The sequence below is a fragment of the Rana temporaria genome, chromosome 2 (assembly GCF_905171775.1).
Source record: "Rana temporaria chromosome 2, aRanTem1.1, whole genome shotgun sequence".
In the NCBI taxonomy this organism is placed as follows: domain Eukaryota; kingdom Metazoa; phylum Chordata; class Amphibia; order Anura; family Ranidae; genus Rana; species Rana temporaria.
The window spans coordinates 73,397,949-73,424,978 of NC_053490.1; the positions used below are offsets into that span (position 1 = coordinate 73,397,949).

The window sequence follows — 27,030 nt, forward strand, 5'->3', positions numbered from 1 at the left end:
CTGGCTTCGATCCGACAGGCGTACGGCTTTGTGCGCCTTCGGATCGTAGGTGCAATACTTCGGCGCCCGCTGGGTGGAGTTTGCGTCGTTTTCCGCGTCGGGTATGCTAATTAGTTTTTTACGGCGATCCACGAAGGTACGCGCGGCCGTCGCATTCTCTTACGTCGTCACTAGTCGGCTTTTCCCGGCGTATAGTTAAAGCTGCTATTTCGTGGCGTATAGATAGACTTGCCATGTTAAAGTATGGCCATCGTTCCCCCGTCGAATTTAGATTTTTTTTTTTGCGTAAGTCGTCCGTGAATAGGAAAAGACGTAACTCACGTCTACGTTCAAAAAATGACGTCGGTGCGCAAAGCACGGCGGGACATTTTTGAAACGGAGCATGCGCATTTCAATCGGCGCGGGGACGCGCTTCATTTAAATGAATCACGCCCCCTACCCGCCCAATTTGAAATATGCGCCGAGAAATACACTACACCGCCGTAACTTACGGCGCAAAATCTTCCTGGATTCGAAATTCCGCCAGGTAAGATATGGCGGCATAGCGTATCTCTGATACGCTGCGCCAGGGCAAATGTCTCTGAATCTGGCCCATATTTCCTTTTGGGGCCCATTCACAAAAATGTAAAAAATGCCCCATTCAGGTCTATAAACAATTTTGTTTTTGTACAGATCCGAATAAAGCTCTATGATAGGGCTCGACAAAATACGGGCGCCCGGTCGCAATTGCGACAAGAAATTGTGACCTGGCGCCCGGGGAAGCTTAGGCCTGCAGAAGGCCGCAAAACCGCGGCCTCAATTTCCGGCCGGCGGGGGAGGTGGGGGTGCATGGAGACACAGGATCCTGTGATTCTTCTGTGATATGGCGCCATCTTGTGGTGGCCGTTGGCATTACAAGTAAAACAGCAGTTCTAATGTGTTTTTCACGGTTTTCACTGCCATCTCCTTCCCTCTAATTAGAACCCAAAAACATTATATATGTTTTTTATTCTAACACCCTAGAAAATAAAATGGCGGTCGTTGCAATACTTTCTATCACACCGTATTTGCGCAGCAGTCTTACAAGCGCACTTTTTTGGGGAAAAAATACACGTTTTTAATAAAAAAAATAAGACAACAGTAAAGTTAGCCCAATTTTTTTTACAGTGTGAAAGATAATGTTACGCAGAGTAAATTGATACCCAACATGTCACGCTTACCAATCGCAGCAATACCTCACATGTGTGGTTTGAATACCGTTTATATATGCGGGTGCTATTCACGTATGCGTTCGCTTCTGCACGCGAGCTTGGCGGGACGGGGCGCGTTTTCTGGCTCCTAACTTTTTTAGCTGGCTCCTAGATTCCATGCAAATTTGTCAAACCCTGCTCTATGATACTGTAGCCAATGTGTCAATGCACACAGCCATGTTTAGCAGCATTTTCTAGCACTGCATTCAGATCTGAAAAAAAGTATTCCACTCTGGGGTGCATATTTGGAATAATATATGCGTGTACTCGCCTAAAGTACGCTTCTATGCTTCTCAACACTATACATGCTTAAACATGTGCACTTTACGTGAAAATACACTTGCTTTTTCCAGTGAATCTTTCAGCCAGCAACAATTTCCATCATCAGTAGGCAGCATTTGATTACAGCCATGTGCATGAACTCTTTTTACTCCATATGACATCTCCACCAAGTTTGTCAAAATTCTCCAGGGGTAGCTGTTGGAAGCTTAGGGCCAGATTCACAGAAGAGATACGACAGAGTTTCTCTGAAACGCCGTCGTATCTCTGAGTATTTATGCGACTGATTCATAGAATCAGTTACACATAGATAGCCCTTAGATCCGACAGGTGAAATTGACTTACACCGTCGGATCTTGGGATGCAGTACCTCGGCCGCCGCTGGGTGGAGTTTGCATCGTATTCCAGCGTCGGGTATGTAAATTAGCAGTTACGGCGATCCACAAAGGTTTTTTCCCGTCGTTACGTCGGCGCAAGTCTTAGTTTCCCGTCGCAAAGTTAGGGCTGCTATTAACATGGTGTAAAATTACTCCACCATGTTAAAGTATGCCCGTCGTTCCCGCGTCGCTTTTCACAAACACGTTGTGCCGCCGTAATTTCGCGCAAAGCACGTCGGGAAAATTGTGAACGAAGCATGCACAGTACATCCGGCGCGGGAGCGCGCCTAATTTAAATGGTACCCGCCCCATTTGAATTGGGCGGGCTTGCGCCGGACGTGTTTACGATACACCGCCGCAAGTTTACAGGTAAGTGCTTTGTGGATCAGGCACTAACACTGAAAACGTGTGGCGGTGTAACGTAAACGGGTTACGTTACACGGCCGCAATTCTATGTGAATCTGGCCCTTAGTTCCTACTAACATAGGCACACCCCCAGAACTACATCTCCCAAGATCTCTTCCCCTACAGACATTGTGTATGTGCAGGCTCCTGGGAATTAGGCAGCAGCATGTTTTTTTTGGGGAAATATTCAATGTACACATGTGGTAGGTGAAGTTCTGTAGTTAGGCAGGCAAGAATGAAAACACTGGCTGGGGTTTCAGTGCAGCAAAGGAACTGTATTCTTATCCCAAATTGATTGTTTGGGTTACACAGTTTTTTTGGGCAGATCAACAACTACCGTATTTATCGCCCTATATCGCTCACAGGCGTATAGCGCGCACCCCAAACCTAGAGGAGAATCCAAGGGAAAAAAAAGAAATACTGTCAATTTACAGATACAGTTACTTACAGTTGCCCAGCGTCCATCGGCGGCCTTGTCCGGTCCGGCGTCCGTCTGTAGCATTCGTGGTGTCCTCCCTGCTTCTTCCTGCTTCTCCCGCGCTGTTTTTGAACGCCGCCGCCGACATATACCGAGTGCAGTACACTCGTGTACACTCGGCTGGGCTCGGCCACGCTCGGCTCCTCTCACGGAGCCGATCGTGGCCGAGCCCAGCCGAGTGTACCCGAGTGTACTGCCCTTGGTATATGTCAGCGGAGTCGCTCAGAAAGCCGACATATACCGAGTGCAGTACACTCGTGTACACTCGGCTGGGCTCGGCCACGCTCGGCTCCTCTCGCGGAGCCGAGCGTGGCCGAACCCAGCCGAGTGTACTGCACTCGGTATATGTCGGCGGCGGCACTCAGAAAGCGGGAATCGGCGTATAACGCGCACACCCACGATTTCCCCCTGATTTTAAGGGGAAAAAGTGTGTGTGAGGCCCCGTACACACGACCAGTTTCCTCGGCAGAATTCAGCTTCCGACCGAGTTTCTGGCTGAATTCTGCCGAGAAACCCGGCCGTGTGTACACTTTCGGCCGAGGAAGCCGACGAGGACCTCGGCGAGGAAATAGAGAACATGTTCTCTATTTCCTTGTTGTTCTATGGGAGAACTCGGCCCGCCGAGGTCCTCGGCGGCTCCAGGACTGAACTGGCCGAGGAACTCGATGTGTTTGGCACGTCGAGTTCCTCGGCCGTGTGTACGGGGCCTTATACGCCGATAAATACTGTAATTTTTCTTTACTTGCAGTAATTTAAATGAAGAAAACCTTTGGAAATGTGCATGTACCGAAGAGATGTACTGTTTTTATTTTTTTGGAGGGGAATTTTGTCCAGGCATACATTTTTAAATAAACACTTTTACTTTCAGGAAAACCCATATCATCTAGGAATGCAAACATTTTGCACATTTTCAATTAATTAGCATATACTGCTTGCAAAGGTACAGCACCTGCATGAGAAATGCAGAGTTTTTGATAAGGAAATAAAGTCAGTGGTCAGCCTTAGAACATGATGGTCAGTCAATATCAAAGTAATTGTTACAATGTAAAATTCTATAGGGATACACATTTTTTTACATAATGATCCAAAGTCCCTAAACACAAAACAGAATTAAGATTCTTACTTGAATTTGTGCAGTTTTCTGTTTTAGCGATGGAGATTTTTACTAAAATAACAGAACCTAGCTGATTTTTTTTAGAGCAAAATGAATTAAAAAAATAAAAGGGATTTTGACATTGTCAATATTCTACCGCTGTGAGCATGTGACATATTTCATTTTAAATTCTTTTTATAGCTCTTTTATATATACCAGTTTTATCAACATATGATAGTTATTTTACTTTTCTTTAAATATCTTGTTTCTTCTTTCCGCCTGCTTTTATCTTTTATTTTTACTATGGAATTAGGAAAAAATAATCTGTGGGATGGCTATAACATGACATGGAGTACAAATCTTCTTACTTTGTTTAACTAATTTGTCCCCTTTCCCACAATGCTATAAATACGAGTGCTAAATTAGGTTTAATCTTTTTTTAAACCAATTTAAATATCTGATGCAATAAGATTTTTTTTTCCTGAACATAGTTTGGCTAGTTCCATAAGTAATCAGGAAAGAAAAGCTTAAATTACTCTCCAGGTGACAAACCTTTTAGCTCAGGCTTTTCATTCTTTTAGGTGGAAACTCCCACCACAAAAATAAATATGGAAACAATGGGCTACAGCCAAGCTTTGGCCTCAGCCATCTCCCATTCCTTCTCCCCTCCAGAGGCCCCCTCTGATATATATTTTACATTATTTTATATTAGCATTGATTGTCATGGATGACACAGAGAGTGGTACTGATGGGGTAGCTTTAGTGCAGTTCTGTGCATTATTATAATTAGGGATGAGCCTAAATGGGTTAAACAAATAGCAAGATTTGACCAGTTTACCTACTTCTACCTTCTGCAGCTAGAAGTCTTTCATTTAGTGGAGGTATTACCACTATCTTCAAGCAGAGGTAATGACTCAGTCAACGATAAGTGGATTCAAACATGCTTGGGACAAACATAGATCTATACTCATATGTTTTTGTCGGCGGGTCATAAGGACGTTTGCCATTGTGATTAATGATGGATTTACATTGTCAGATGATGCTTTTTTTACAGCAGTACATCTTACAAGTGAACCACTTCATATGCATGTTTACGACACCCCATGCATGTTGTTTAAGACAACCCCCAAGCTTTTTATTTTTAATGTGGCCCTTACATTTTAATGTGGCACCATGTTGATACCCCTCAAGGTCTGCCAAAGGCGGCCATGTACTCACATTATATTCTCAAACTTCTAAATGAAATGTGATGAGATAATCTTACCCTTAAAGCGGATTTCCAGCTTTTTTTTTTTTTTAAACATCCCTGTGTTGTTTGCGCCTAATGCTATTAAACAGGATTAGTAGTTAATGTAGGTTTTCTAAATGTTGTTTTTTTTAAACTTACTTTGCTGTCCCCACCAAGCATGCTGCCATCTTCAGTGTGGGCATCTGAAGCCCACTTGTATCTCCTTCTGGGATACTGCGCTGCGGGCTACCCAGCATGCACCTCCCTATCTTGCGCATGCACATTGCATACGAAGCACAGCGCACTTATTGAAGTGGAGGGTGCCCATTGACTCCTGGGATTGACGACACTCATATCCCAGGAGCCAGACAGGCATGACATACCTAATGTATGTTATTACCTAATTTAACCCTCCTGGCGGTATCCCCGAGCGTGACTTGGGGTTGATTTTTTCTACCAAAATCGGTAACCCCGAGTCACGCTCGGGGTAGATATGCAGAGCCTGCAGCGCATGCTGGTTTACCTTCTCCTGGATCCAGCGATGTCACCACGCTGTGTGAGCGAGCGGGACCTCGCTCGATTCACACTGCGTCCTCCTGTGCCGCCGATCTCCGTTCCCTGCGACGTTACGACGCACGGGAGCGGAGATCGGCGCCAAATTCAAAAAAGTATACAAACACTATACATACAGTATACTGTAATCTTATAGATTACAGTACTGTATGTAAAAAAAACACACACCCCTTGTCCCTAGTGGTCTGCCCAGTGCCCTACATGTCATTTTATATAATAAAAACATTTCTTTCTGCCTGAAAACTGTAGATTGTCCATAGCAACCAAAAGTGTCTTTTTATGTCAAAAATAGTTTTAGATCAGCTAGAAAACAGCGATAATAAATTATAATCACTTGCAGAATTGTGCGATATTGATTTGCGGGGAAATTCGTCATAAAAAATAATAATAATGACAGCAACAATTCTGCAACTGAGCAAATTTCAGTGATTTTGAGTTGATTACATTATTGAATAATTTTTATTTTAATTATATTATTACTTGCTATAATTATTTATAATTATTTATTATATTATAATTTAAAATTTTGTTTTTAAAAAAATGTCATACCCGGGATGCCTATTAGATTCTTGTTTGGTCAGATTTAAGTGAGTTATTCCTAAAAATTACAGGCCTACAGTATAAAACACCAAATTTCCTTGCAAATAATTGTACCGCTTTCAGCATGTTTTTTCAGAAAGAATCATACCGCCAGGGAGGTTAATAAGGCAATGTGGAAGCAAAGGATTTACAAGAAAAAAAAAGGCATTTGCACTGCAGAAAAAAAAGCCCAAGTAGATAATAGGAAGTGATCACAAACATGCGGGGTGGGGGAGTAGATAAAATGTCTAGGACTCTGCCTTAAGGGGCAGGAATTAATGCCCTGCACCCACAATATCTCCTCAGTCTTCTGAGTTGAGTGACCCCATGTTAACCTGGAAGACTGAAGACCTGGATAAAAGGTGATCAGTGCAACCTTAGTATCTTTTTTTTAAATACCTGATGGGAGACTTTTTACATTTTTATAATTTTTGCTAAAAGTTGGGATTTCCTAAGGGTGGGTTGATGTGATTGTTAGGGGAGCAGTAGAGGAAGAGATAGTGTAAGGTGTCATTTGATTTGAGCATCACTGTCTGCACCAGTAGCTCTGTGCTGAAAACTAACAGTTCCAAACTCCATGATCCATCATATCCATGGCCAACCTTTTTTTGCATTATTTTTCTTGAGCAGCTAGAGGCTCATTCAAACAATTTTTTTTTTCATTGAACAAAAACAGGTGCAGACAGAGATGACCAACAGCTAAAAAGACACAGATGACCAGTAAAAAACTGGCTCTGGTTTTAACCCTCCCCTACTCTAATTTTTTTCTTTAGATATACTTTGAAGAAAGCTATATATCTAGAGTTACAATTTTCAACTAGAATTACATATTGTAGACAAACAAGATATTTTATGATTCATTGCTAATAAACTGGGTGCCAGGGCTGAATTTCTGCATAGCCTATATACAGTACGTCATGGCCTAAGATGAAAATGCTGCAAAGAGTGGCTCATAGCCAGCCACATATTATGTTGTTGTCATCAGTGCAAAGGCAGGGCCGTCCAACACCCAGGGCAAAGATGCTAAACTGTGCCCCCTCCCCTACTGCTAATGCTTGATGCAGATGGGCTTACACCCTGTGTGCTCTAGGCATGCTGTACTCAACCCTCCCCAATGCTTTGGCTGCACATAGTTGTAATGGAGGGTTTACTGGGCAAGTGTGGCTATTCACTTGGTTTCTAGCAGCTGATGGTGGGCAAGAGGTTTCACATGTAGGCTGTGGGTGGTTGGGCAGAAGTAGGCAAGTTGAAGGGAAGAGTGACAGCGGTAACTGCCCACCAGCCATCTGTAGCATTCTCACTAATATGAAGCATGCTTGTGGTGCACTCCCCCCATGAGGGCACAAAAACCAGGGTGGCTGCCCCTCCAACACCCCCCTTCCCAGAAATGTATATCAGAACATATTCCCGTATATAAAAAAGGGGCCCAACTTCTACACCCCCCCTGTGACGACGTCTTTGTGAGACGAAACGATCGGCGGGAAGTTGACGCGCTGATGTCTCCGCCCATAGGACGGGTGTCTGCTTGCCGGCCGGCTGTTTGTTTTTATACGTGATTTTATTCAGATGCTTTTGTAAGTATATCTGATTCTTTTTACATTAAACTCTGTGCATACAATATTATGCTATGCAAGTATTTCTTCCCTCGGTACTGTACAAGATACCTGCTGTGAGTGAGGTGATCATTTCCACTTGTTTGGATTACTTCCATCCACCCTTCAGCTGTCAAAATTGAGGAGATCGATTTTGGATCCGTTCGGATTTCCCGCGTCCATCTTCCTAACGACCTATTCCAGTCCAGAGTGTGTTTAACTTCCAGGCCTATTTAGCGTTTAGTGTTCTGGTAAGCAGGATTGTACTTCTGGTGAAGGGACACGTGTGATATTGGTGCCATCGTAGGCTTTTCTTCACGTTTCTGTTATTGTGGAATCACTTTTGTTTAAAGCATATCAGGACTTTCTTTTTCCTTTTTGCTGCCATTTAGTTGGTGGCAATTGGACTTTTATACTATCTAATATAAAATCATATGGGTACATTTACATTTATGCACTTAGTGTGGTATTTATATTGCTTATATTTAAGATAATTTCCACAGTTTTTATTTTCATGTTGGTTTATGGCACAGTTTCCGTATTTTCTTCAACTTCTACACCACCTCCCAGAGTAATCCAGCTGGGTCTGCACTGTGGCTTCCCTGAACAGATTGTCAATTACTGCCAATAGAATTCTGTATGATTTACTTACAATTCACCCATTCTGAGTCCATAAACCTAAAACTGAACTGCTCGTAGGATAGAGTTCTGGGTGCACTGATGCAGTATGGATAGGCCATCTCCTTCACCTTTTCACCTTGAGCCTCAGCATGTTTTGTTTGGCTATGATGTCTAATTTTGTTGTGATATATAGTTTTGCCAGTCAATGTAAATAGGGAGCCTAATGATAAATCCAGCCCTGATTGATGCATTAGAGAATGTAGTAGAGTGAAAATACAGTTATTCTCCTAGAGAACTGTTGTGTTTCATTGTTGTATTGCATTGCCAGCTTTTAAAGCAAATGGTTGTGCAAGCATGACCATGTGATTGCAGATAAATGGGGCCTGAATAAACAAGGGATTTCCTTTTCCCTGGACATCTCAGTTTATCATAGCTTTGTCAAGTGACAATATCACTTAAAAAGTGCTAAATGGTGCTTAAGGCATGCTAAAAATAACTGGTATAACATTGGTTAAGAGGCCAATTTTGTATGCCATAAGTGCATTTTAAGGTGCCTTACATGCTATTGCTGCAGCTTCATTATTCAGGCCCTTGACCACCTTTATAATGTGCTAATTGAAATCTCTAAATGTATCTATTCTAAACTACTGTTTTTCCCCATCAATAGGTATCATATGGGCTGAAATCAAACAGATGTGGGATGGAGGATTTCAAGATTATGTCCATGACTGGTGGAACTTAATGGATTTTGTGATGAATTCATTATACCTGGCAACTATTTCATTAAAAATTGTTGCATATTCACAGGTAAAGTAAAAATACCTTGTTGATCATTCACATGGACAATACAAATAAGTACCTAAGGAGTTCACAATCTCAAAAACCAAAATAGTTTTGCATAAAAAAAATGAAAAAATATTATAAAATGTATTTAATTGTAAAAATGAAAACAAATGTTTTATATTATCAGCCACTTAGGACTGGGTAGTGCTTGAGGAGGTTATGAAAATGACACGCCCCAATTCTGCTTCATGAAGCCCTGCACTGAAACTTATCAATAGTGGGATTCCAATGCTGAAAAATAACAAACCACACTAAGACCACTTTCGCACTGAGGCTGCGGCCATGTTCGCAGTAAAGCGACGGTCATTTTAGCAGCGCTTTACCACAGTTTAAGCAGCGCTTATCAGCCGCTAGTGTGGCGCTTTTAACCCCAAAGAAGGAGTTAAAAACTCTCATGTTGCTGCGCTTCCAAAATGCTTTTAAGGCACTTTGAAAGCGCTGCCCATTCATTCCAATGGGCACTTGGGAAGGGTGTTTTGGGAGCGATAAATACAGAGCTCCCAACCCACCCCAAAGATGCTGCTTGCAGGACTTTTCAGAACGCCCCGCAAACGCACAGCCAGTGTGAAAAGTCACACTTGAATGAATGGGAGGCAGTTTTCTGGCTTTTAGCAGAGCCCATTTCCAGCGCTAAAGTGCCTGAAAACTGCCCCAGTGTGAAAGGGGTCTTATAAATTACTTAGGTAGTAGTACCCCCCTTTAACCCCTTTACAATTAATTTATCTTTGTGTCCCTGGTTTTTGGATGGGTGACTTGTAACATACACAGCATTTTCCACTATCCAACTAATCTGGGGAATAATGCCATAGTAAAGCGTAAATCCACTTTTGTTGAGGAAAAAAAAAATACCCCTCTGGGCAATCTATGTACATTGCAAGGTTTTTAACAAACTTTATTGCAGATGCTTACCTTTTGTTATTCTGCAGAGACAGCTGTTTGTTTGTCTGTGCCCATTTGAATATATATGGGAGTGTCTTTATAATTAACAATTAGCTGCTGCACCTGTAGGGCTCTAACAAGGAAATTGGCAAGGTCTGCATCCCTTTAGATGTGATTTCCTTTTGAGAGTATCTCACCAAAAATGAAATTTGTGTTGCAGGGGATGCCCAAAGTCTGATGTGTATCTAAGTGCAGACTTCTGGGAAAATCAGTAAGCTAATCACACAAGCAGGAAATTACATTTTAAGGTGGCGTTATGTACACCATATGTGTACAGAATATCTCCAGGTAGCCATATTGCATTTTTAAAAAAATTACAGTGGCTGAAAATTGAAAAGCAAAGGTAATTTTTAATACCATTCAAATTCATTATGACTTGAGTCACAACGGTCGCACTTTGAATGACATTTGCGCGGTCGTGCGACGTGGCTCCCAAACAAAATTGACGCCCTTTTTTTCCCACAAATAGAGATTTCTTTTGGTGGTATTTGATCACCTCTGCGGTTTTTATTTTTTGCGCTATAAGCAAAAGAAGAGCAACAATTTAAAAAAAAACACAATATCTTTTACTTTTTGATTTAATAAATATCATAATTTAAAAAAAAAAAACATTTTTTTCCCTCAGTTTAGACTGGTTTGCGCAAAAGTTCTAGCGTCTACAAAATAGGGAATAGAATTATGGCATTTTTATTTGTATTTATTTTTTTACTAGTAATGGCGGCGATCTGCGATTTTTATTGTGACCGGGACATTGCGGCGGACATATCGGACACTTTTGACACATTTTTGGGACCATTCACATTTACACAGCGATTAGTGCTATAAAACTGCACTGATTACTGTGTAAATGTGACTGGCAGGGAAGTGGTTAACACTAGGGGGCGCTGAAGGGGTTAAATATGTTCCCTAAAGTGTGTTCTAACTGTAGGGGGAGGGGGACTCACAAGGGGAGGAGATCGATGTGTGTTCCTCTGTACTGGGAACACACATCAGTCTCCTCACCGCTGACAGGACATGGGTCTGTGTGTTTACACACACAGATCCATGGTCCTGCCGTGATTGCGGGCAATTGCGCTCGCCCGGCGGACATCGCGGCCGCCAGGCACGCTCACCGGGTTCCGAGCAATGCGGCGCGCCCCCTAGCAGCCGGGAATGCAAGGACGTGGTTAAAGATAAAAAATCTCAGCAAGAAACTTTCTAAATTAAAGCAAAATGTACCAATACTGTACATATCAAGACAATTTAGTCAAAGGAAAGCCTTTTTTGAACATACTTAGTACATTGGAAGACATTGTAAATGTTGGGGGATTTAGCCTATCTCCATTATATGTCTTTTTAAATATACCCACTCAAAAAACCAAAGCAAGTGTCGGGGTAGGTAAGGGGAGATGGGATATACATATGTTGAGAAAGCGAAAAACATACTATATTTTATATTTGACCATGATTACATTTTACAATTTTCACTTAAAAAAATACATAAATAATAACTTTCTTTTTTTTTTCTGTTGTTGGCAGTACAAATCAGAATCAATCACTCGAAATGACTGGGACATGTGGCATCCAACACTGGTTGCTGAAGCATTATTTGCTATCGCCAACATCTTTAGCTCTTTGCGGCTAATTTCATTGTTCACAGCTAACTCTCACCTGGGTCCCCTTCAGATTTCTTTAGGAAGAATGCTTCTGGACATTTTAAAGTTCCTTTTTATATACTGTCTTGTGCTACTTGCATTTGCCAATGGTTTGAATCAATTGTACTTCAACTACGATACCAACAACTTTGATAATAAAACCTTGAACTGCACTGGCATCCGTTGTGAAAAACAAAATAATGCCTTCTCAACGTAAGTTAATATTGATTTTAAATTTTTTTTTTAACATTAGATGGAAAGCCTATTCACACATATTTCTTACCTTTTAGATGTATCTTAAGAAAATGGGCTCCATTCACTAAAGCAAATCGAATGCGTTATTTAGGTGTCCAAATACATTTTCCCTAAATATCAAATGTGATCCTGAAACTGTCAATTCACTATTGCCTCATACATACGACCAGGGAAAACTGCCATGACAGCTTTTGGCCAGGAAAACTGGCCGTGTGTATGCTCCATGGCAGTTTTCCCGACAGGAAAACCGCTGGGAATCCTGGCGGGAAAAATAAAAACATGTTCTCTTTTTCTCTGCAGTTTTCCTATGGGAAAGACTGCGGTGGAGCATACACATGGCCGGGTTCCCCGGCCAAAGCTCTCATGGCAGCTTTCCTGCCATGAAAACCAGCCGTGTGTAGGGAGAAAAGGCTGCCAAGCAAGTTCTCGGCTTTCCCCTCGGGTTTCCCGGCGGTAAAAAGTCCACCTGGAAACCCGTACGTGTGTATGAAGGCATCAGCCGTTTTGTGGTATTTACTCCAAAATGCTGAAAATACTTGGCAAATGCTGCATGAAGATACTGCTTTGTGAATGGAGCCCAATGTGTCATGGCTGAATAAAAAAACATTTCTGAACATCAGGATTCAACTTTTCTAGAAGAAAGGCTTAGGACAGGATGAGTATCCTCTCATTAACATATAATGCAAGAAGCCTAGCTTCTAAATCTTTTACCCTGTGTTACGACATACAGTGTTCAGGGTTTGCCAGCATAGCGCAGATGGGTTTAATTATGGCAAACACAGCTCCCTTATAAGCAAAGTAAGTTAAGAAATAAGTAGGATTTTCAAACACTGGAGTTTTAAAAAAAAGGACATTTAAAATGGTATGCAGCATTTTTTTTAAGTTATGCTAAGTGACTGAGAATATATAACAAATATAAAGTACCGGTAAGTGTTATCCTAAATTAGCTGCAAAAAGTGAAAATACTAATTAAGTTATTAGATAATATTAAATTGTTTTAGTGATAGGACTTTACTGTATGCAAACACTTCTGAACCTTTGAAAAATCGAATTCCCAGCCCACTAGTCATATTTAACTGAAAGTAAGAGAAAATCTAAAATTAAAGTTGTAGAAGAGCAAAATTCCATTGGGGCACTTGTTTTGTAGACAAGTCTCAAGAGGAAATTTCCCTTCTTTTGGAGAAATCTCCCCTCAACTGATGTTGTGTTTCCAGGAGAGAATGGGAATGAATATCTTCATAAAGAAGTTGTAAACCTCGGGAAAAAAAACAAACAAACCCTGCAAGACAAAGGCATAATAAGCTAGTATGCATTGTATACTAGCTCATTATGAAATACTTACCTTAGAACGATGCCCTGGATCGGTGTCAGCCCTCTGAGTACATCATGGACATCTTCCACCTGCGTTACTTCCAGGTTTTTTGGCTCTGGCACTGTGATTGGCCGATGCCGCGATGACGTCACTCCCGTGCATGCGTGCAGGAGCCGCCGGTCCCGGCACGATTGTGCTGCAACTGAGAGTCAATACTGCAGTACAGCCTCGTTGATCTCAGTGGGAAAGTTTGAAGCCCAAGTTAAAAATGCCACAAAATGAAGCAAAGCACCCCTGTCAGGCTGTAATGTTAGTATTCAGGTGGGCTGTGGGGGCAGTAAAGCCTGTTTTTACTACCTTCAAGCCACCCTCCAAAACACCTGCTTTGTATGTACATTTATAAATGCTAAATTAAAGCATTTTGCTGTAAGATGTATTGATGTAAAATCATCAAAACCTGTAGAACTACTTCCCTCAGTTTTTTTTTTTTTTTATTTGTAATACCATCTTTTTAGGACACATTTCTGCCCTTTACAGAGTCTCTAGGCCAGGGGTGCCCAACCTTTTGAAGAGTGAGGGCCACTTAAGCAACTTGATAACCAGTCGCAGGCCACAATGAGCAGATGGATGATAGGTCACGGCTACTCTCTAGGTCCTCCAATCCGCTCAGATGGAAGGAGACGAATTCCCTTCTATTTTTTTTTTTTAGAGGATTGGATTAGAGGTAGGCAGGACAAAAGTCTGTTTACTTCTGCCGCTCTGTAGAGGTGAATTGAGGGTCAGATTGGGTAGGGTCGATCGTGTGAAAAGGGCCCAAGACTGCTTTCACACTGATGCGCTGCAGTTTACCCACACCATGGGTACAGCGTAGTGCACCCTTGTCTAACCTGTGGGTTAGCTGAACTTTGCCATAGACTCCACCTGTGGCAACACTGGTGCTGTACAGGAAGCATCGGCTTATGGGGCAGCTGTTTTCTTCCTCTACTACCAGCTTCATGCACTACACTGATGCTGTGGTATGACGGGTCGGCAACCTGCGATTTGGGCTTGCCAACCCACCATTCCAGAGCAGGAAGTAGCTGGCCACATCAGAGGGCTCCGTGAGCCACATGTGGCCCCCGGGCCACTGGTTGGCCACCCCTGCTCTAGGCTAGTGGAATGCTTTCTAATTTTTACTGAGTATAGGATCAGTTATAAATGTATAAAATATGTCAATATATAAAAATATAATAAACGTTAACTGCAGCCTTGTTAAAAAAAACTGTAGTTAACAGATGCTGCTGTTTCTTTATATTGTTGTATAGACAGTTCATTGTGTGTGTATTTAGAAGGTGAGCCTCTAAGCAAATATAAATAACAAAATGATTGCATTTTAAAAAGTTTTGACTTTAGATAAACTTAAATGTTACATAAATATATTGTGGATTTAGCAAAGTGCAGACAGGTCTGTGACCCAGAAACCAATATTTTTAGCAAGGCAGGAGAACTTGTCCGGCTTAGTATTCAATATTATTTTAAGGGTCGTCTTACTAAAGTGTGATACTTCCACTGCCAAAAAGCATATAATGTGAAAAGATGAGTAAGAAGATTGTAACTGTATCAGTTATCAGTGTATTTGTAACAACACAGTGGACTGCTGTATGTTTGTATGTGGTGCTTCTTTTATCTGTAGTGGAAGGCAATTTTTCAGGAAAATCTTTTGAACAATTCGATCTAATAAAACTATTGTGTACAGAATACAGAATACAACTATAGAACAAAAATATTCAATACAAATTATCCTTTCATATACTGTAAGTATACTGTAAGTATACTGTAAGTATAATTTACTATACTGTGTGTGTGTGTGTGTGTGTATATATATATATATATATATATATATATATATATATATATATATATATATATATATATATATATATATATGGTATACTGTATATGTATGTGTGTACAGTCTCTCACAAAAGTGAGTATACCCCTTACATTTTTGTACATATTTTATTATATTTAACTTGCTTGGCTTAGTATTCAATATTATTTTAAGGGTCTTCTTACTAAAGTGTGATACTTCCACTGCCAAAAAGCATATAAGCATATTTTATTATATTTTTTCATGTGACAACACTGAAGATATGACACTTTGCTACAATGTAAAGTAGTGAGTGTACAGCTTGTATAACAGTGTAAATTTGATGCAGTGTGCGGCATATGGTCTGAGCACTTACTGATAGGCTGACCCCCCACCCCTTCAACCTCTGCAGCAATGATGGCAGAACTCACACATCTCTTTCCCAAAGTCAGCCTCTGGATATAATGATGAGCAGGTGCACTCAATTTCTTTCGTAGACCATGGCGAGGCCTGTTCTGAGTGGAACCTGTCTTGTTAAACCGCTGTATGGTCTTGGCCACCATGTTGCAGCTCAGTTTCAGGGTCTTGGCAATCTTCTTATAGCCTAGGGCCTCTTTATGTAGAGCAATAATTCCTTTTTTCAGATCCTCAGTTCTTTACCATGTGGTGCCATGCTGAACTTCTAGTGGCCAGTATGAGAGAGTGGTAGTGATAATACCAAATTTAACACACCTGCTCCCCATTCACACCTGAGACCTTGTAACACTAGTGAGTTACATGACACTGGGGAGGGAAAATGGATAATTGGGCCCAATTTGAACATTTTCACTTAGGGGTGTACTCACTTTTGCTGCCAGCGGTTTAGACATTAATGGCTGTGTGTTGAGTTATTTTGAGGGGACAGCAAATTTACACTGTTATACAAGCTGTACACTCACTACTTTACATTGTAGCAAAGTGTAATTTCTTCAGTGTTGTCACATGAAAAGGTATAATAAAATATTTTTCAAAAATGTGAGGGGTGTACTCACTTTAGTGAGATACTGTGTGTGTGTGTATATATATATATATATATATATATATATATATATATATATATATATATATATATATATATATATATATATATATATATATTTATATATATATATGTATATGTAGACCACACAGCTTTTATTGTTGTTTTGACCAAAAACAAGCAGCCAGATGTACCTTTATTGTATTAATTGTATTCTGTAATCTATTTTTTTTTATATTTCCTTAAAGCTTGTTGGATTCTATCCACATATATACACATATACATGAGTTATAAACACTCTTAACAACTTCAATGTATTCTCTTTCCTTGTAGGTTATTTGAGACTCTTCAGTCCTTGTTCTGGTCAATTTTTGGTCTTATCAATCTCTATGTAACAAAGGTGCAACCTGATCACAAGTTCACAGAATTTGTCGGTGCAACCATGTTTGGGACCTATAATGTCATCTCCTTGGTTGTTCTTCTAAACATGTTAATAGCCATGATGAACAACTCCTACCAGCTCATTGCTGTAAGCAACATTTTTTACTTTTATATTACAAAGACCTAATAACATATTTCTTCTATAACAACCATACAATATAAAATCAAGTCAGAAAAAATAAAGTAGCCAGTCTTTCCTCAAGCAGGAGTTGCTGTGAAGTAGCAAAGCAGTTTGTAACTCCTGCTTGAGAAAGGACATGCTAAGTTGTGCTGTTTGTAACACTGAAATATGTGAATTCTGAAGGACAGATTGGAGGATAAAATAAAGAAGCACATTTTGAAATGTCAGCATGGAGTCCCTGGTGTAGTTCCTTATAATTGCCAGTGGCTGTACACTGTAGGTGCCTAGGGGTTGGACCATTGTACAGAGAATTTAATACATATAGAGATGCTCAATCATTCCATACTATTCTCAATTATATGTACATGACATGTACATCTGTTTTATTTATCTGCTGAGAAATCTGTAGGAATCTTTAGGAGATTTCTATGTTTTAGCCAAATTGGACCCTTGGTAAAGGTATCTGCCTTAATCCAGCAACCTGTGGGAACTGTACTAGCTGATCAGTGTGCTGCTGTATAATGTGTACTGCCCTGGAGACCCAGAACAGTTCATATTGTTGTATTAATGCCTATACGAGAACCATTATGTTTGTGTGGATGCTCTGCTTTACTCGACTTAATTCATGAACATAGTGAGACATAAATAGTGTTAAAGTGGAGATCTCTACTATGAGATGGAATCTGAGTTTATTTTACCTAAAATGTAGAAAACCCTTTTAAGTTGTTTGTGTTATTTCAAGTAAGGGTAGGAATAGTGGAACTCAACTAAACTCAAATTTTAAGGCAGCTAAATACATCTCTGGGATTTTTAAGGTGAACTGTCTCTCAGAAAGTTACAATTGCCACTTTGTATAAAATCCAATTATTTTTTACTCAATCAAAACAGCAGGTCAGTCATGTTAAAGACATGAGATTAAGTGCTAAAAATATCAATGGTATGAAAACACAAGAAAAACGGAACCCTTTGTAATGCTACTGTAGCTCAACCACAGTACTTTGTGTTTATATACAGTACATATTTGTGTACTTCATATAGACCACAGTCTCAGTTGCCCAAATATAAAGTTAACATGTCCATCATCTGTAACAATAGAGTAGAGTAGATATCAAAGCTGTGAAAGAGTTCCAGTACTCTTCTTCAGGATAAGGTGTTCTAAAAACTAAAGAAAGAATGAGGTAATTTACTTGGGGTCCTGACCTTTACTGGGTTCTTCATTACTCCAATGAAGTCGATAGTTCAAGTCCATCTCAAGTAAAGGTTAACTCTTTTTTCGTTTTGTACAAAGTAGGGAATGGTTAGCACCCTCCTCCAGGTTCTCTAACTTGCCTGGTGACCAATGATGGAAAGGGATGGGAATTACATTGTTTTATGTTTGTCACTGGAACAGGAGATGATGGGAAATCTATCAACAGGCATTCCTTTTATTGTGCCAACTGTCTAAGGCCTCGTACACACGACAGAGTTTCTCGGCAGAATTCACAGAGAAACTCGGTCAAAACCCGGATTCTGCCGAGAATCTCTGTCGTGTGTACACTTTTGGCTCGATGGAGCCGCCGAGGAGCTCGTCGAGAAAATAGAGAACATGTTCTCTATTTTCTCGTTGTTCTATGGGAGAAGGCGTCCCGCCGAGCTCCTCGGCGGCTTCATCCCAGAACTCGACGAGGAACTCGACGTGCCAAGCACGTCGAGTTCCTCAGCCGTGTGTACGGGGCCTAAGACTGACTTTGAAGAGATTCTCAATCACTTTATGTTGTGTTTCTAGTGAAGTGTAAAAAAATATCTGACATGGATTCTAACTGTTCCCTAATATATCCAAAACTAAAAATGGTTTTGGCTAGATATATACCTTAAATAGTGCTCCGAAAGTCTAACCAAACTTCACCATCCCTCTTTAGTGTACAGCAATGGTCTGCAAAATTCCCCTCAAATACCATGAAAACAATACAATGGACAGCACAAAGTGCTGTTCACACTATCAAAACGTGAAACGTTAGCAACACATCGCTTCACAATTTAAGTCTCATGTCAAGTCAGGAGATGTTTAAAGCCTTTCAACACCTTCCATTCAAGTCTATGTAACGCTTTCCAAACGCTCTGGCAGGCAGTGTCGGTGTGGTTGTGGGGCGTTAAGATTAGCTTTTTACTGTAATGGAGAGGAGTATACACACAAATGCTAGGAGCCTAGCTAACAAAATGGAGGCACTAGAGCTGCTATTACATGGTGAGGATTTTAGACTTTGTGGGAATAACTGAAACTTGGTTTAAAAGCTCACTCGATTTGCTGGCAAATATCCAGGGGTATTCCTTGTATCGGAAAGACTGGGAAGGTAGAAGAGAGGCAGGGGTGTGTCTATATGTCAAAAATGCAAGGGTGGTAGAGAGGAGCGAAATTGTGAATGGGATGAGGGGGAGGCAGAATTAGTATGGGTAGAACTTCAAACAGAAGATGCATGTAAGTTGGAAATTAATAGTGGGGGTATGTTATTAGCCACCCAATCTGAAGGAGGAGCGGGACCTACTTCAATTATCCCAATATTGACTAGGCAGATGGGACAGCTCACTCATTAAAAGCCCGTCATTTAATGAATGTCTTACATTACAACTTCATGTCCCAATTGGTGGATTGCCCAACTAGAAAGAATGCCCTGCTAGATTTATTAATTACGAATGATCCAAGTCTGATCTCAGATGTGGAAATACGGAAAAACTTGGAATCTAGCGATCGTAGGATGATCACTTTTAGGATAAAACATAGAAAAGGGAGGCACAAGGGTAGCACAAGAACACTAAATTTCAAACAAGACAATTTTTCGAAACTGCGGTCATGACATCAATTGGGACCAAATCCTAGATACACTGAAGAAAAATGGGAATGCTTTAGGAGAATATTAAGCAAAGATATCTCACAGTGCATTCCAATGGTCAATAAATATAGAAGAGCAAAGATTAAACCTGGGTGGGCAAACCGTAATGTAAAAAAGCCTCATTAAAGAGAAAACATGGCCTTTAACCAGCCCCGGAAAGGATTTCTCCCCTTAATGACCAGGCCATTATTTGCGATACAGCACTGTGTGGCTTTAACTGACAATTCCGCGGTCGTGTGATGCTGTACCTTAACAAAATTTATGTCCTTTTTCCCCCACAAATAGAGCTTTCTTTTGGTGGTATTTGATCACCTCTGCGGTTTTAATTTTTTGCACTACAAACAAAAAAAAAGACAATTTAAAAAAATACATTTTTTTTTACTTTTTGCTATAATACATATCCAATTTTTTTTTTTTATGTATTCATCAATTTAGGCCAATATGTATTATTTTAAATATTTTTGGTAAAATGCGTTGGCCGGGCGTACGTTTGTGAATTTGCGTATCTAGCTGATTTACATATTTCTAGGCGTAAATCAGCGTACACGCCCCTCGCGGCCAGCGTAAATATGCAGTTACGATCCGAGGGCGTAAGAGACTTACGCCTGTCGGATCTAATAGAAATCTATGCGTAACTGATTCTAAGAATCAGGCGCATAGATACGACGGCACAACTCAGAGATATGACGGCGTATCTGGAGATACGCCGTCGTATCTCTTTTGTGAATCTGGACCATAGTGTCTACAAAATAGGGGAAAGATTTATAGACTTTTTTTTTTTTTTTTAAATGTTTTTACTAGTAATGGCAGCGATCTGTGATTTTTAGTTCAATAACGTTTTATCTAGTACATGTCCCAGTAGTACCAAAGCTCACTGCAATGCAGAATAAGTATCAAAGCAGCCTCTCATCACATGATTCTATTCGCTTTCAAGCCCCCCCTTTCCATTCTCTAGTGTGTGTATCACAGAGTGCTGCTCAAAACAATAATAAAACAGTTCTGAGGCCTAGTACACACGAGAGGATTTATCCGCGGATACGGTCCACCGGACCGTATCCGCAGATAAATCCTCTCAAGGATTTCCACGGATTTGGATCCGATGGAGTATACTCACCATCGGATCGAAATCCGCGCCGAAATCCCCTCGCGATGACGTGTCGCGCCGTCATCGCGATGATGACGCGGCAACGTGCGCGACGCTGTCATAAAAGGAATTCCACGCATGCGTCGAATCATTACGACGCATGCGGGGGATCCCTTTGGACGGATCGATCCGGTGAGTCTGTACAGACCACCGGATCGATCCGCGGGAGCCAATTCAAGCGGATAGATTTGTAGACATGTCTACAAATTTTTATCTGCTGGAATTGGGAAATTTCCGTGGATAAATATCCGCAGGAATGTACACACCATAGAATCTATCCGCTGAAACCGATCCGCTGAGATTTTTCAGCGGATGGATTCTATCGTGTGTACGGGGCCTTAGAGAAAATCCTGCATGCTCCGTTTCTGAGCCTTTTAGGAGAATAAAGCTAAAAAAAAAAAAATAGGCAGTTTATCAGGTCGGGTGTGCTGTAGTGAGTCAATTCATGTTTAACTTGGAAATACATAGAAGTTGTTAAGAAAATTAATTTTGCATTATAACATTCATTGTTTTATTATTTTCTAGGATCATGCAGACATTGAATGGAAGTTCGCTAGAACAAAGTTGTGGATGAGTTACTTTGAAGAGGGTGGAACACTTCCCACTCCATTCAATATAATACCTAGTCCCAAATCTGCGTGGTATTTTTTTAAATGGATTCAGAAACAAGTATGCAAGCAATACACAAGAAAAAAGCCTCAAAGCTTTGGAACAATCGGTGTACGTATCTTGTTAAAATATATAACAAAAATCATATACAACTCCAACATACAAGTAGATAATATATGATCAGCATTAAAAATCACAAGTTGACTTATTTGGATAACAAAAATGGCTTACATTAATATTCTTAGAACATGCTGCAACACTTGTTGTATTGGGATGATGCCTATAGATTTAAGTGTGTAATCCAATGCATAGGCATGATCAACTTGATTGTAAACTAATCCTCCATTGTCATTCTAGAGCTTGTAAGAGTTTTAGAGTTTCTAAAAATTATATTGTTTTCACGCAAAAAAGAGAAGCCAGATCTTGCACCTATATAATCTTTTAAAGTGTTACTAAACCCACAACAGTAAAATCAGTCTTTATATGCAGTGAAGCATGTGTGTCATACTTACTGTACTGTGGAACCTAAGGGACTAATTCTCTGCATTGTGTAAACAGGCTGTTTGATCCTGTCTTCTCCTATCCTCCTCATCTTCCACTGTCCTCAATCCATGACAAAGACGTAAGAAATGTATGTATGTCCCAATCCATCTCCTGATAGAACAGAGCTTTGGAGTCACTCTGCATGTGCTAAGTTTGGTGTGTATTGTTAGATGTTTTTTCTGGGAGGGTGCATGTGATCAGCACAGGCCCAATCAGCACTGTCAATAAAGAAGGTTAGGGGTCATGCAGCCTTATAGGATAGTCAGAGTAGAATGAAAACTTCTCCTACAAGCTTTAACCAGTGCTAGGCCAGACACTGATAGAAGTCATAAGACTGCTATATACAGCCGATGAGAAAAGGTATTTAGCAGTTTATATTTACTAAAATAATTGCATTTCCATTATGTGTACTGTGGTAGACCAGATGTAGTGAATTCTGGGTCCTGGGTTTAGTAACACTTTAACATAATGCTTTAAAATCTTAAATAGAAGTTTCCAAATCTTCTCAACTTTAATGACAACTACCAGCAACTGTTGGGTAAATGCTAACAATAAAATAATGTTAATATACTGTATTTATTGCTTCCAAAACCAGGCTTCAGATATTACTTTAAAGTGGAACGTAATGCTAGGAAATGAAAATGAGCGAATAGGCAAGATTTTTATTGCAGACAGAAGAGACACCCTTTGACTCTTCTGCATTATAGTTACTTACCTCCCTGTCCGCACAAGCGCAGCTTGTTGCACAACTTTGGCAATGCTGAAACTGATGGAACTACCATGCATGGGCAAAAGTGACATCTTGGACCAGCCAATAACAGCGACCAGCAATCAAATCCCAGATGCTGGCCCCCTGAAGATGTCAGTGGCTGGCTGGAATTTCCGGGATTGTGCATCGCTGGATTGAAGGTGAGTATAATTCTGCTTTAATTTCTCAATTGCATTCCATTCCAAAATATATTTTCTTTTCTCTGTGTTCTACCAAATTTTTCTATCTAAACATTTTTGGTGCTATTTTGGAAGGACAGCTGGATGATTTGGTAACGAGCATCGGTACTGCATCTCTACTTCCATGTATCTAGGGCTGGACTCAAAATACAATGCAGTCTGTTAACGTTAAGAACTCCAGCCAATCTTGCACACAAGCAGTGGGCTTGTGTGCAAGATTTTAAGTTGTGAAAAAAAATAATAATAAACAGTTGTGTTAAGAAAGCTACAAAACCTGCTGAATAACAAAACAGTGAACAAATGTGGAAAAATTAAATAGGTTGCGCTAACTGTATAACGGTAGCACAAGAAGTGCATAAACCCAAAACTACAAATGATGAATGTGGAATAAATGAATAAACCATTAAATACATAAAATATTGGATGAAGTGAAAAAATATTACCGTAATTGATTCCACCCATAACCACATGAAAACCTTAAAAGGTGTATATAGCACAGACACAGTGAACCAATCAGTATACTGCTGCATAGATATAAGAGTGAAATGAAAAAAAACTATTTATAACACCAGTGCATAAAGTCTCTAATCAGTTCTTCCATATTAAAGAGTATTTTCTTTTCTTTGGTCATGAAGCAATCTTGTGAGATCCACCACCGAAATTATAACAGATGTCTGCTTACCAGATCCCCATGACCCCTCACTACATTTTAGCGGTAACACACTAGGCCGGTCGTTTTTCTCTTTTGTTTGCTATTAGGATATCCCCACCCACGAAGGGCAGCAAGGCCAGTGGTACCGTTATTATCATTTATATGGACTAATGAGTTAATCTACTCATGCGCAGGAGTTTTTTTTCTCCAGGGGGTTATGTTTACCTGCAGGCAGGTCAACATTGATGAATTGGGGCACTAAATTTTTTTACACTGTATGATAGAGAATAGAACATATGTGTTGGCTAATCTATATAAGATAATCTAGATAAAAAACATAAACTATATGACAAGAGGTTTTTCGGATCACTTTCCAGTGACATTGTCAGTTGAATTAAGAGCTAGTTACTGTCCCGGGGAGTGGAAAATAAGCCCCTTTTGGATGGAACTGGTGGGTGAGTCGGAAGAGGTGTTAACTGTCTTAAGAGAATTTGTTGATTTAAATAGAGGCACTGCCTCGGTAGGGGTGGTCTAGAATACATTAAAGGTTTTCCTCCAGGACAAGATGATACAACAAGTGTCAAAACATCAAGATACAGACTGGGAAAAGAGGGCTGGGCAGAGGGTGACATTAATGGAAGAACAATATGTGAATGACCCAACCCCTGATAGACTCAGGGCTTGGTCAGAGGAACAACAGATTTATAGGACAATGATGATTAGGAAATGACTCTTTCAGAAGCAGAACAACTTTGCAAAGGGGGAAAGGGTGGGGTGGATGTTGGCCCATTTGGTTAAGACAAATTCATCTTCATCTATGGTCCCCGCGATTAGTATGGGGGAGGGAAGGGTTTCTTCCTATACGCCAGAAATTTTAGACAAGTTTAAAGAATATTATGAGAATTTGTATAACTTTCAGCTAGGGGAAAAGAGGAGGAAAGTGGATGCTTTTATCAAGGAATGGAGATTCCGTCTCTCTCTGAAATTGACAGGGAGGAACTGGAAGCACCTATAACATTAGAGGGAGATGGCAGGTCTGAAATAGCCAGGACCAGATGGCCTTCCGGCAGAGACCTACAGGCGCTACGAGAAGGTGTTACTCCTGGCAGTAGAGGGGGAGCTTCCCTCATCTATGATGGAATCTACTATAGTAGTAATACACGAGTAATACACAGTAATAGGCAAAGACCCACTTAATCTATCCTCATATAGACCTATCTCTTTATTAAGTACAGATATAAAAATCTTGGCGAAGGTCTTGGCAGCTAGGTTAAATAAAATCATCCAGAAACTTGTCCACCCCGACCAGTCGGGATTTATACCTGGAAGATCTACAAGTATAGACGGGTATATATCTGAATTTACAAATTCCGACAGACGGGAATGGATCAAGGGCCATTTTGTCTTTGGATGCAGCCAAGGCCTTCGATAGGCTTGAATGGCAATATCTGTGGAGAGTCTTGGTGGAGTTTCAATTTGGCCCTATCTTTATTAATTGGATCAAAATGCTATATAAATTGCCAGAAGCAAAAGTCAGAGTGAATAGTGAATACTCAGAGAAATATTGATTGTCGAGGGGGACGGGACAGGGGTGCCCTTTGTTGCCCCTGCTCTTCGCCCTCGCAATCAAACCAGTGGCAATAGCCCTTATATCTCCCCCCAAGATAAGAGGATTTAGAAGGGGAGTAACGGAAGAAAAAGTGGCATTTTATGCGGATGACCTTTTATTGTTCTTAGGAGACACGCAGACTTCCCTGTCGAGGGTAATGGAAATCATTACAAATTTGGGTAAATTTTCTAGACTTAATATAAAGTGGGAAAAGTCTGCACTGTTACCTGTGGACCCCCTGGAAAGTCCCCTCCCTGAAGAGGTTGCCCATATTCAATTAGTGGATAGGCCTTTACTGAGCACTGTTGTTTTAATAATGTTACAGTATATATAGGAAGAAGTTATGATGCAAGCATAAATATTAATATAATAAATCAGTCTCATGACATTTTCCAGTGCTGTATTTTGTCCTGCATTGATATAAAGAAAAGCTGATAAATCCCTCTTGTTTTATAAGACAGCGGGTATGACAAAAGAAATTAATTAGTTTGTACAACATGAAATTGTTTTTATAACCCCATTACCTTTAGATTCTTCCGGGCAGCATTTGGGTAGATTATATTTGTATTTCAATGATTTCATTTGATTTTTGTTCTCAATAAAAGGTCATACATACAGAAATCTTTGCAGTATTTTCTCTACAGAACTCAACACTTGTATTGAAGGCACAATGTTGATGTACAGTATGTACCTAAAGTGAAAGGAAAGGCCATCAAATAGAACTGGTTTACAGGTGGCTGGGCCTGAGTCTGAAGCAATTATGAAAGAAGTGTAATCAGAAAAACATTTACTGTATAGCCAGAACTGGTTATTTTCCTAGGGGTAGCATTGTAGATTTAGAATCCTTTACACACAAGATTCATAATAAGATTGGAAGGAGTGTTAGCAGCCAAAGTTATTGAAAAGTTACTGAAAAGGAATAAAAGAAACAACAAGAAAAAGAAAAAAGAAAGTGAGGTTCCTGGCCAAGGATTCCCTCCAACCACAACTTCAGTATTCCACTTAAAGTGGTTGTAAACCCCATTTATGAAATTTGATCTAAGCACATATACAGTATCTGTAATTTTTACTCTCTGATGCTAGTGCTTTCTTCATCTGTTATCAGCATGAGTCACTTCTGACAAGTTCTCCAATACATGAGATAACATGAGCTCAAAATTAGTGTGGGGGGAGCTTAGAGGAAGATAAGCAGAGAGCTGGTCTATTCAGAATACAGCTCTGCAAGTTCCTTCATTCCTCTGCCTATGTTCCTTCAATCAGCTCTCACACAGAGTAAGCCCAGACTCCACACCATTCCCTATGTACTGCTGAAAGAGGAAGAAAGATTTGTAACACAATCTGCACATTTCAAAGGGTGAAGACAGCAGATATACAAGCAAAACGTATACAGGAGGATTTGTTTAATTTCTTTGTATCATATTAGGCCCTTCACTTCACTGGGTATATGTGAGGGTTTACAACCACATTAAGTGGGAGAAATTATGTAGCATATCCATATATTCCACATTCTCTCAGACCTCTCTTGTTTATCTTGAAGGATTTTTACAATTTTTTCATTAAGCATGATCCGAAAAAAAAATATGTTTTTTTTTTGTTGTGGCATTATTGACCAAAGATGACTTCCAGACCTTGGTGTTAGATTTTTTCATGGCCAAAAATATGTAAAAGATGAGTGTGTGAAAGTCGTACATCAGTAATTAGTTTGTGTAAGAGGGCCATGCGTGCATTCATTCATTGGAATAGTAACCATGGTGAGAGAATACTGTATATCGGTGTGTGTATTCTTGTCCAG

General features: G+C 40.2%; 1 protein-coding gene across 2 annotated transcripts in view; it reads left to right on the forward strand.

Moving 5' to 3' along the window:
• The window catches only part of TRPC4 (transient receptor potential cation channel subfamily C member 4), a 231,465-nt gene that overhangs the window by 189,369 nt on the left and 15,066 nt on the right, over positions 1-27,030 (forward strand). For both annotated transcript variants that reach the window (XR_005747344.1, XM_040340375.1), the window contains exons 5-8: positions 9,122-9,261; positions 11,755-12,083; positions 16,638-16,833; positions 21,403-21,597. Coding sequence is in view for 1 of the 2 variants with exons in the window: in XM_040340375.1 (XP_040196309.1) it covers positions 9,122-9,261; positions 11,755-12,083; positions 16,638-16,833; positions 21,403-21,597 (860 nt within the window). In the remaining variant the exon portion in view is untranslated. The remainder of the gene's footprint in view (positions 1-9,121; positions 9,262-11,754; positions 12,084-16,637; positions 16,834-21,402; positions 21,598-27,030) is intronic.